Source organism: Argiope bruennichi, chromosome X1 (assembly GCF_947563725.1).
Source record: "Argiope bruennichi chromosome X1, qqArgBrue1.1, whole genome shotgun sequence".
NCBI classification, from domain to species: Eukaryota; Metazoa; Arthropoda; class Arachnida; order Araneae; family Araneidae; genus Argiope; species Argiope bruennichi.
In genome coordinates, this window is record NC_079162.1 from 64,017,636 (window position 1) to 64,030,493 (window position 12,858).

Here is a 12,858-nt window from a genome sequence, read left to right on the forward strand (position 1 = left end):
ATTTGTTGCTGAGTTACTCTGTAGAAATTCTCCGCTTCAAGCGTCGACAGTGCAACGGAACAGAAGTAAAAATGATGATGAAAGATGATAAATTAACTCCGAGGAAATTGCAACAAAACTTTCATTTTTCCCCCCTTCCTTTCATAGAAAATGTTGGTTGGGTTTCCTTATAAAATACGAAGCACTTTGGAAGGTTTTTTTTTTTTTTGGTTATGTATGTATGTATGCGCTATGTGAATTTGTTTATGTAGAAATAAGAACCCAGAAAATATTAGGTTACTAAGCGGGGGAAAAAAACTTTTTTTTCTTTCACAGTATCCTAAAATGTATCACTATCTTTCGTAGCGGAGCAATTTTTAGAACATTTTTCAAGAAAATATGCCACCATAAATATAAACACTTAATACCTAACACGTATGTGTTTATCAAAATTTTAACTGTTTTTTTTAAATTTTTCCGGAAAAATTATGATATAAACCATTTGTCAAAACAAGCTGACATCTAAATTTTGCAAATATTACAGAAGTTAAATATTGAAACTTGTACAAAATTATTCTTTTAAATTTATATTGAATATTTTAGCATTTAAAACCGTCATATAAACTTTTACTGCCATGAAACGCGTTTAAACACTCAGTATGGTGAAACATCTTTATGTTAATTTTTTCAAAATATTTCACTTTGTTTTCAATACAAAAATAAAATAAAATCTGTTAGTTTTATCGTTATTTCTTTTTTCAAAAGTAAAATGATATTTTCAAATTGTGCGACAAATTCTTCTTATCATACAACTAGTTTTGATAACGATTAAAAAATAAATTTTTCAATGAAATTTTAATCGATTTCTTTGAAGTACCTTCTAATATCACTTACTTCTTTCCTAACAAAAGATTTGAAAGAAACGAAAGGCATTAGAATCGTCACTCTATATCCCCTATGTATTTATCTGGTATAACTGTTTAAGAAAATCTTTAAAATTGCCGTATACTGCTATATAATGTCATTCTGTTTCACGTTTATATCGATTTATCGATATACGATCTGTCTTTCAAAATTTAAGACAAGAACCTTTAAACCTAACAAAAGCTTCAATATTGGGTTCTATGTTCTTTCTTGTTGAAATTTCTTCTGTAATAAAAGAGAAAATACATAGATTATGGTACAATGCCTTTCTCTCAAACGCAAACAGAAAACTACAAATTTATTAATTATTGTAATTGGGATAAAGTTTTATCCTTAGTTTTTATTGAGTTGTAAGCTGAAGTTTCCATTAGTTGATAATCGGAATTTACTTTTCATGAATTATTTCATTTTTATTATTGAGTTTGAATTATTTCGCCATGACCAATTTTTATTCGATTCAGCAATTTACACTCCCATTTTCTGTAGAGTTTTCATCTCAATCGAATTTATATCTTTCTGTTTTTAATTTTTGAAATAGTTTAGTCTAATCTTTCAGGTCTAGTACTAAATATTCAATTCTAAATGTTCCATGAAAAATGAAAAGAAAGAACGATTATTTTTTTTCAATTAGATAATAATTACTCGAAAGATTATGTTATTTTTAAAGTTTAAAATAATAAAAAAAAAATTTCGTATTCGCATAAAAAAACTCTTAACAAATTTGTTAGCATTCACTCCTTGTATAATAATACTTTTTCATAATATAAAATAATTTGGATAGTAAAAAAAAAACTATCTCATCGTGTAGAAGTACACAAAGAAAAAGTAATGTAATAGCCAAGCAATCCGATCTCGACATTTTAATGGATCTGGTAGTTTTAAACATCCCTGATTTTGAAAATTCCATTTTTTAACTTATGGCTGTCTGACACGCAGTATCGGTACAAAATAGACATATGAAATTTGATAGATGATTTTTACGCTAAAATTGTAAATATGTATCAAACTTTGGCTAAAACAAGAAATTTGTCTATCTGTCCTCTTATATGTGAATACGATATCTCAAAAATGTTATGAACTAAATGGATGAACAACATGCAGTTTTATCACTAGAATCGTAGACCCGAATCCAATTTTAGATCAAAATTGTCAAAAAGTTGACAGTCTGTCGGTTTGTCTGTACATGTATACCTGAACCCCATAACTTAAAAACGTAACTGGAGATAAATCTATTTTGATTCATGGTATTCATACAAAAATCATAAATCTATATCGGAATACCCATTCCTATAGATCGATTGAACCTAAGTGATCTATATGAAAATATCCAAAATGCATAGTCGATTTTCTACACTGCGCCACGAAGCTAAACTCAAAACAGGCCAAATATGTAAATATGCGAGGATGCGCAGTAGAAAAACTCCTGCTGATCCTTATTATTATTTTCTGAATTTGCAATATATTATTAAATACCTTTTCTAAAAAGCTTATTGAAAAAATTAAATAAGCGCAAAAATCGATAAACTTTCTTGAAAGCTTATCGAATTTCGTGAAAGATTTAAACTCGATTTTTCACTCTGTTCTTGCTGTGCCAAGACAGCTCAATCTGGCAATTCATAAAATTTTGGTGCTTCATTTTTGCCACAGATTAATCTGAAATGTTTTAATTTGAATTTAATCTATTAATTAATATATCAATTTAAATTTTAATGATTTTTAATCTCTCAGCGAGCTACCGAATATAGTAAACTCTTAGCCAATAACCATGACTAACCAAACCATTTGAACAGAATAATTTTTAAATGTTTTCTCGTCCTAGTAGATGGCTGTAGCAGTTTTCGCACTCCAGTTAAGCTACATTATTTTAATAATTTTCGCAAGGGCGGTAGCATTAAGTATAAAGCAAGTCGAGAAGTTACAATTTTAATATTTGTAACGCTTTTTCCGATTATTGCAATGTCCAGAACTAGCAAACCCGCTATCGCCATCATCCATCCCATTGTACTTCGTCAATGTTTTATCTTGTCTACTGCGTTTACTATAATAAAAACTTACGTATTTAAATGCTTAATACTGACGAACAATGCTTTACTAAGCTATCTGCTCTCAAGAGTATTCTTGAAAATGAATTGGTTATAATATTTTCATCATTTTAATTAGCCGAAAACAACACCCAAGAGTGGCGCATGAAACAAGAGGGAACTCCCGGTTTCATCAATCACTGTGGGTCTCATAGGGGTGTGGGTCTATCCTCTTGGGAGTTGTGGGAGAATCGCGTCAGACAATGATGGCTATATTGCGAAGAAGACAGCTATTGTTAACGCTGAGTGAATTAATCAACTCAACTCAGACAATTACATCAGTAGCTGTTTGTTTTTTCATAAACTGGACAGAAGAATTACGGATATTTGTGGGAATATTTTTCACATACTTGATACAGTTCTGTTGAATATATACTTCAGTTCTTTTCGTGTTGTCAGAAAAACATTTTCTTTCATTTAAAAAGAAAGATGTGGAAATTCCTGTGGATTGCTCCATTTTTTAATGCCTTATAAATTAACTGTACACAAATAGTTCTACTAAGTTAAATTTTAAATATGGAAAACAAAAAATAAAAACTAATTCAATAAGCTAATTATAATTTGAAATCATTGAATGATATATAAAACCAAAAAAAAATAAACATAGAAGTACTCTTGAAGTTTAATGAGAATGTACCTTGTGCTGAACCTGAAATTTTGAATAAGCAAAGACAGAAAATCCAGTCATTTTCTGTGAAGGGGGGGGGGATTATTTTAATAAAAATCGCTTTACAGCAAAAAAAAAAAAAAAAAAAATCAATTGTTTCAATGATTATTTATGGTAATTATCACTTTAAATGATAGAAGATCAATTAAAACATATTGATTATTTCAAATGATTTTTAAATTGTGTGTATGGAAGGAGTTTTGAGATTTTCAATGTGGGATTAAATTTAATGTTAAAAAAATGTAGATGAATTCTCAGTAATAACAAATGATGTATTGAATTTAAGTTTTCTATTGGAGAAAACGTCTATTTCAAATATAAAAGCCAATATTAAAATGAAGATGTATTAAACAGCAGTACCAATATATGGTTTAGAAGTTTATAAATTATTTTATCCTTACAGTTATTAGTTGTATTAATAAGAAACCAATAATTCATTAGAAAAGCACATAGAAAACTATAAAATAAAAATAAAATTTTATAAATATCAATTTTTCTGCCAATATGTGTCTAAAAAAGGGTGACTTGTCGGATTAAAAAAAAAAAAACATAAAAAATATTTACTAAATCTTCTTTTTAAAAATAATAGTTACAAAAATAGGGAACTCATTTTTATCTGAAAGTGATGATAAGAATTATACCTAAATGACGCAAATCGATTGCAGGTAATTATCCATCGAAATCGGAAAGAGTGGCCCTAATGAGCAGAACGCATGCAGCTGCTTCGGTCACTGATTGGGTGCTCCCACTGAATCAAACTTTGGTGATTGGTTAAAGCTTTCAGTTAACTCCAGTCCATCTGAGAGTTGTTCTGGTTAAAATTCATTTCCGATCGCTCAAACCGTTGACTAAATGAGTTTAGCTCCACTCTTGAGGAAATTTTCATTTCAACCTGAATTATCGTTAAGTATGATAAGTCAGGAAGAATGAATTTCTATTAAGAAGGTATTCAGACATATCAATGATTAGTTTTATCGGAAATATTCTTATGGTCTTCGACTAGAGGCGTCATATAATTTACATTTAATGATTTTCTGGCAAATCTGCTATGTGATCATCTGCTTTTAGGTGATTACGTATGAAACTAAAACTAATTAAAACTCACTATCATATTCTCCTAATGTAGTATGAAAATAAGTATAGCTGTCACGTAAATAGTACAAATTCTGTGTTGTGATAACGCTATAGAAAAAAGTAATGCACTGTTTGAAATAGGGATTAAACATGAAAATATTGTCTTTCTTTTTCACTGAGCATGCTAATGGTGAATATTTCTTACGAATACCACCTACGGAAAATGGATCGAATCTAGTTTCTGTAGATGCAGATAGGCGTAGATTTCATGTTAGCATCTGTCTTCGCGACTGACAGATGTTTGACACGGATTAGATAATGTTAATGTAAACTCTAAAATAGCCACTTGCATTCTTTTCCACGTCTCTTGCCTTTGATGGACATTAAGCTTTAAAACAGTCATTTATTCTCGTCTTTTACATGTTTGATTCTGGTTGGGAATTTCTCAAAATCTTATCAACACGCTCGCTCTAGGCAAAGATAATTGCAAAGAATTATTTTTCGAGCTGCAAGGTGCATATCTTCTTGTTTATACTATTAATACCAAGGAAGAGATTCTTTCTCCCAAAAAATTCTTATTAATTACAGAAATATTTTCATAAATATTATTTCCCAATTTCTAAACAAAGGACAGTTAAGATGACAGTGGATTCACCATGTAGTTTGGAGACAGTACAAAAATGAGAGTAATATTCTTATTGACAATGTTTATGTGTAAATATGTAATGCTTTATAAATTGTAAAATCTGAGAAAAAAAAACTTAGTGCAGTGGTGTCACCAGAATTTTTCTATTGCTGACAGCACTGTACTTGTTGAATCCGACAGTACTTGTTAGAGTTTTGCACATAATGTTTTAGAAAAACGTTATCATGTACTTTTTACAAAACAGTCAGCAATTTTAATACAGGCATGGTAGAAGGTATATAAAATTTTCAAAATTATATCCCACATCATACCTGTAAAAAATTTATTTTAGACGCATATTTATTTGTTGGGATAAACATATATAAAAAAAATTGTTTCAATTTTCATTCCAGAATTATTTTTTATTTAGTGATTATATTTGCCATTTATTGTAATTTAACTCAATTTTCCTTTTTTTTTTTTTTTTTTTTCGGCAGAATGAGAATGTATTCCTGTAAGATATTTGCTCTCTTCTGCATCTTCCTATTGGCTGAAGTGGTTCATATCTCATCAAAGAAGGGAGGTAAGTACATTTATGGGCTTATTTTGTCTCCTTTTCAGCATCAAACAAAAAAAAAATGAAAAAAAAAAAATGGAAACATTTCGTCCAATGAATCTTCATATTAAAATCTGAAGTTATTTTAAAGTCCAAAATAGAGTATTTGCTTACTCTTCAAAGTCTGAGTAATTAAACATTATCTGATGATGTGAAAATAAAACAACCTTTCAATCCATTGTTAGAAAATAATAAGGGTTTTCTGTTATTAGTTTTAATAAAGCAAGACATGAGAAAAGAAAGATTAAATTATGGTATTGTAACGATTTTTTTAATATGTTTGCTTTATTCTGAAGGATTAGACTTCAAAATAATTTTACTGTATTTTTTGAAGTAAAGTCTATAAACACTGTTTCATCTTTTTTTTTATTACTTCATAATTAAGGTCTTGGTATAATTAAGATTTTTAATTTCAGTCTTTTAATTCCAAATTAGAACTGCAAGATGGAATTCTTTGGAAGTTTTCATTTTGATAGCGACACTGTTTATCGTGTGTTTATTCTTTACGACTGCATAAAAAGTCATTACTTTTGATTAAAACTGACCGTTTGTAATGTTAATTATTAAAATTTGAATTACTTCATGTTTCTAATTAAAACTGTTTTCTGTAAAAATAAAATGAGATGTAATATTAAGTTACGAGGAAACTGTATAAAAATTAACATAATCTAAATTCTGGCATTTTTGTAATTCATCCCAGTATTACGATTAAAAATTCCCTCATTTTGCTTAAAACTAATTTGTTTTATTCAGCAAAGTTTTGAATATATCCTTATTAATAACCATTGCTAGATGTGTCTCATTTCAGTATTTTTTTTTGTTTATTGATAACTGCAAATTAATAAATATGCCATTAAGCATAATTTTGTGCATCATTATTAATTTTTAAAAAGTGGATAGCAAAAACTAGCAAATAAATATTTGCAATCTAGCATTTCCGTGACATTAATTTATGTGAACTATTTTCCCCTAAATATTAAAAAAAATTAACAAAAAAAGGGTAACAAAAAAATTTGTTTTTGCACTTTCTTGAAAATAGTAAGATTAATAAACGAAAGCAACTCATCACATTCATTTTATTGTAAAACTTTATGCCTCCCTTATACAAACATTCAAAAGCATTTCTTGATATTTGAAAACTTGCTTTAAAAAATTATGATGTTAATTCGAAACATTAATGCTATTGTAAATTTAAATCCATCGTTAGTTATCGCGTGGTATAACCAAACTGTTTAGATTATTTTAATATTTGAGTAAAGATTAATTTAGCACTTAATTAAAAGTTAATTGAGACTTAACACGGTTCTTAAATTTAAAGCGAACGGCCGTTTATTTAGCCTGATTCGAAATCGAAATATTTCCAAATTGAATACTCCGCCCCGAAACCATCCATTACATTCTTTCATATTTAATGTATTGCAAATGTAATCAAAAGAATAAAAAGGGATGAATTATAAAAATTGCTATGATATTCAATATAAGCAAGAAAGCTATCTAAAACATAATAAGCAATATCTCTTTGTGCGATCTTAATCCTTTTGTGAAATAATTCAAAAGTCAGCAAGATAATTACTCTAAAAATTATTCTGAGAATTCTGAAAAATGGGTTTACAGTATATATTGGGCATTATTTTATTTATTCGAAGAAAATGCGAAGACCTGAATCAACTTCTTAATGAAAATTAGTAATTGTTTCCATACTTAAAACATCACAGCACATCTAAATTTAAAGCGAGCCATCTTAAATTCAGCCTGGTGCGAAGCCGAAATGTTTCCAAATTGAATACTCCGCCCCGAAACCGTCCATTACATTCTTTCATATTTAATGTATTGTAAATGTAATCAAAAGAATAAAAATAGATGAATTACAAAAATTGCTATGATATTCAATACAAGCAAGAAAACTATCTAACACATAATATTCAATATCTCTTTGTGAGATATCAATCCATTTGGAAAACAATTCAAAAGTCAATAAGATAATACTAGGGATTGCAGTATCGGACCAAAAGTTCCATACCGGTATTCGGTATTTTTTAGATCTTAATACCGAGATACCGGTTTTAATACCGGTTGTAGAAATTTTAGAAAAAGAAAAAAAAACACAGGTGTTTCTTTGTTTTATTTGCCAGTTTTATTAGAGAGTGTAAATACCACAAAAAATAATTTGTAACTTATAAATTATAACAGTATATAAAGAATCACAAAAAAAGCATAGGAACATTTTATTTATTTAAATCACAAAAAAAGTATAGGAACATTTTATTTATTTAAATCACAAAAAAGAGTAAATATCACTATTCAGTCTGTTGTACTATTAAAAATTTTTGAAATGTGATCTTAAAAAACATAATGCATCAATTGTACTGTCATTAAGCTTGGAACGTAATTTTATGCAAAAATTACCAGCTGTCGGAAATGCTCTTTCGGCATCTACGCTAGTTGGTGGTACTGTTAGCAATGCGCAATATACTTTTTCCAAGTATTTAACTCTAAATCCCTCATCTTCAAATAAATCAATTTCTCGTCGGATGGTTTTGGATATAGCTGATTTCTGTATTGTATTGTGGTTTGTTGAAATTTTTTTTATTTATCGCTAATTCTAATTTTTGTTCAAGAGACAATTCCTTTCCATTATCGACATTAGTGTCATCATAATCTTCGATAACTATACCGAATTCTTCTGAATGTGAATAGGTTTGTGGGTAAAAAATTTTAAGAAAATTTACTACAAACTTGATCAGATTTGAATTGGTTAGTCTCTTTTCTTCTTTTTCATTTTCATTTTTTAAAATCATTATAATTATGTAAATACCGTAAGACATTCTGTATTACTAATTATCTGTAATGTTTACATTTCATAAAACCACGAGTCTTCATTGTTAAATGTAAACATCTCCTCCTTTCATCTTTCCTCTCAACCCTATTTTGTCGAATTAAACCGATCCTAACGCATGCGCAAAAGAGCGAATGGTTTTACAATCCGTTGTCAAACAGTATTTTATCACTTCTCTTGATTTTACGATGCAACTTTGTATTCACAGTCTAATTCATTTCGCCCGTTAGGGAGACATAAAAACAAAACCGTATACTATTTTGCTATGTTGGCGATCCCTGAATATATAGTGGAGACAATTAAAAAAATATCTAGTAAATACCGAAAAATGGTATTTAAACTTGTGAATACCGGTATTATAAAATTGTACAAATGGCTCAAAATACCGGTATTCGGTATACCGGTATTGCAATTCCTAGATAATACCTCTAAAAATTATTCTTAGAATTTTGAAAAATTGGTTTTTAGGATATTGTGGGCATTATTTTATTTATTTCAAGAAAATGCGAAGACCTGAAGGATCACGACTTCTTAAAAAAATATTAGTAATTGTTTTCATTCTTAAAACATCACAGCACATCTATAAACGTAAGTTAGAAGCATACATTAATAAGTATGCTCAACAATTCCATATGTTCAACGATTTAATCTTTCCCCCTCCTTTCTTGATCTACAACTTAAATGATTTATCTTTCATCTTAAATTGCAAGTTCTTTGAATGACTGAAAACAAATTTCCATTTACGTCAAATATCCTTGATGGAGAGTCGGAAAGCAGATTCCTATAAGATACAAAATTGATATTTATCCTTTTATATGTTATTACTCCTTGTTATTTATTTTCCGGGAAAAGAAACTTTATCTACACTTATAAATATCAAACAAAATTCTGAATAGATATGTTATTAACTTGTCATTTTGAATTCTTATCTTTGAATATAAGAATGTAAGAGCCATTTAAAATCTATATTTGGTGATATTGGCTAAATTGCTTGGAAGGGTCGTTTGTCGTTTTGACTGCAGAAATAAACTTCGAAAATTCACTTATAATTGCATTTTGACTACAAACTTATTTCAGTAAAAAGATCATATATTTTATCTCATCTTGTTTCTCAATTTAAGATGTCGCCAGTTCAACCTAATCCAGCCGAATATCTGCAGCTTAATTTAGAATGCCGATATTTTTGTCCCTTAATGTTTAAAACCTCTTTGGAAATTCATTCATCCATTGGAAAGATAAGTTTTATTGTTTTCTAGCTATTGGAGTTGTGTGGAGTTCTTTTCCACTCCATTTTAATTCCCCGCATCCTGGAAATTAATTCGTTATTAGTATTTTCATTTTATTCAATGCAAGACAAACGGATGGAGAAATAATTACAAGTTCCGGTTTTTCACTCGATTGTATGGATCATGACTCCTAAGCAACAATGTGAGTGTTATCTATTTCCTGAAATTAAGCACCATTTGATTGCAGACGAAATAAACTGACTGAATTTTAGAACCATTTCTGGTATCTGTAACGCTTTGGTCACTATTATTTAATCACCATCTCGCTCGAATTCTTTAATTTTTTTTTTCTTTTTAAAAAAAAATAAATCGCAATCAAAAATATTTCTGCTTACGTTTAATTAAGTAATCAAGATCGAGGAACTTAAATAATGTCAATTTCATTCATTTTCAAAGAAATTATGTGTTAATTCCTGAAGTTTTTCATTTACCGATTAATTTTTATTAATTATTTGCTCTTTAAAAACTTTGCGAGACACGTTGGAGATCAAATTTTTAATTTTTAAACGAGGCAATAATCAGTATGTGTTGATTCAACTAAAAATTTTGTTCACATGGAGAGAAAAAGAGAAAGTATGTCGCAAAGCTTCGTTTTGAGAAAATGCTGAGTTTACAGTTTGTTTATACCATGTGCCAGTTCCGTGTTTAAATAAAAATAGTGCAAGGGGCGGCAATCGAATTGGCCATAAAAGGAAGCATTAAATGATTACTTTTAGCAGAAAGCGAATTCACATATATGTACAAAATGTTTGCTCTATTTATGTACACATTTCAATCTGCACGTCCAAGTATAAAAACTAAATAAAAACCATAAAAAAGTGAATGCTACATCTAAATGCAAAAAAGAAATTTTCTTATAGATACAACTTTTATTGGTATTATTTATTTACACACCCAACCTAGTAAGTCACTTGTAAATATATTTTTCAGCGCCTCTTCCAGATAAGAAATCATTTATTTCCGCATATCAAGCGCGAACTTGACTGAGAACCTTGGCCATAAACATCGATTTTGTCGTCATTTTTAGAAAAACTCTTACACACACCATTTATGACGACCCGTCATAAATTGCTATGAGAAAAGATGGAAAATCACACATAAAGGATGTGTTGAAAACCTCGGTGACAGCAACGACGTTTTCTGTGGGAAATCAAAGTAAACAATCTCTATAGGTCGTAACTCCTGTAGAGGAGGGGAAATGTTAAATAAAAAGTGGAGGGGGAAAATAATTTTTTCTTTTCTACCCCCTCCCTCATCCTTTTCCTCTCTCCTCCCCCGCCGCCCTTTTGTGTAGATACTCCCCGTCCTTCAACAAAGAATTTGAATCCAGATAAATGTCAGAATGGTGCTGCGGGATATTGCAACTAATTTCAATACCTCTTATACAGAAAAGCTCGCTGCTTTTTGTAGGCTTAAGAATTTATTTTCATTCCGGTGCAAACGCAGGTGCTTTTTCTTCAAAACACCTTTCAATCCAATATATGAAAAGAAACCCATACAGAAATAATTTAGTCAATATGTTTTTTCGAAATATAATCGTTCTATCGTAAAAGTTCAAGGAGCTTTGTAGAATTCACAGTGCCAAGATCGGCTTTGTGTGTGTATTTATTTTGTTAGCTGCTAGCTCCTTTACACTTAAAAGATCGTCCCCAATTAATGCACAATCTTCAAAAAAGATTCTGAATTCCAATAAAAGTCAAAATGGCGTAGTGGGTTATTAGAACTAATTTCAATGGCTCTTTAATATAATGTTTATATTTTTTTATTTTCTGTAAATCCATGAACAATATTTATTTAAATACAAACACAAGTATTTTCACTTTAAAAACATTTTTTTATCCTACAGCAAATCTATATTCAAGTGAATGTCCGACAAAAAATTAGTTTAATGTGATCTTATTTATAAGAATATTCACCAAGTTATTCAATAACTTTAGGGAATCTACAAAAAGATTTAATAACATTTGTGATATTTTGTTCAGATTATTTGCAATTTTAATGCTAGCTCTAAAAATCTCAGTTTAAAATTAATGCATAACCTCTAATCATTATTCAGGATAAAATCTGAATACCTGTTCCGAAATAAATATCAAAATAATATATAATTTGATTAATATAATACATAATTTTATTACGTATACAGGTATATATGTTTGTATCTTCTCATAAAAATATATATAAGGCAATTGTGAAAGGAATTTTAATATCTGTAGTGTTACCAATAACAATATAATGAGCAATAATAACCGAAAGTACTGAAATTAAAGAAGAACGTCCTACTCTCCTTTCGCAGCATCAATTAATACAAAAAAAAATTGTCAAATTTCATTTAAAAAATGCGTTGTAAATAATAAAATACGAATCAGATACCATATACATCAATAAAATTTTGTGTGTGTTTGTGTAAGGGAACATAGGTGCTTTCTCACAATGCTTAAGCATATTTAAAAAATTCTATGACATTTTTTTTCCTTTCTTTTTGTACATTTTTCATTTTACCAAAAAAAAAGTTAGCTATTAATTAAACTAATAAAATTGAGTTACTGAATTTTATCTATTAAGATTGATTAAAATGTTCCTTTTTTTCCAGTTTTCTATACAGAATTTGTGTAGTTTTCTTAAAGTACGTATTTCGAAGAATTCGTATTATTTAAACAATTGTGGATATAGTACTAATTCTGTAAAAATTTTATTAGGGAAAAAAACCTTCTTTCGCTGAATAAATGATGTTTTTATTTTCTTTCCCGTCTCTCTTCAAACACATATTTAA

At 28.9% G+C, this 12,858-nt stretch overlaps 1 protein-coding gene across 5 annotated transcripts in view; it reads left to right on the forward strand.

Annotated features, from left to right (window-relative positions):
• Positions 1-12,858, forward strand: part of LOC129958714 (latrophilin Cirl-like) — a 172,805-nt gene that overhangs the window by 67,830 nt on the left and 92,117 nt on the right. For all 5 annotated transcript variants that reach the window (XM_056071363.1, XM_056071365.1, XM_056071366.1 and 2 more), the window contains exon 2: positions 5,848-5,933. In XM_056071363.1, the coding sequence (XP_055927338.1) occupies positions 5,849-5,933 (85 nt within the window). In that variant the 5' untranslated portion in view covers position 5,848. The remainder of the gene's footprint in view (positions 1-5,847; positions 5,934-12,858) is intronic.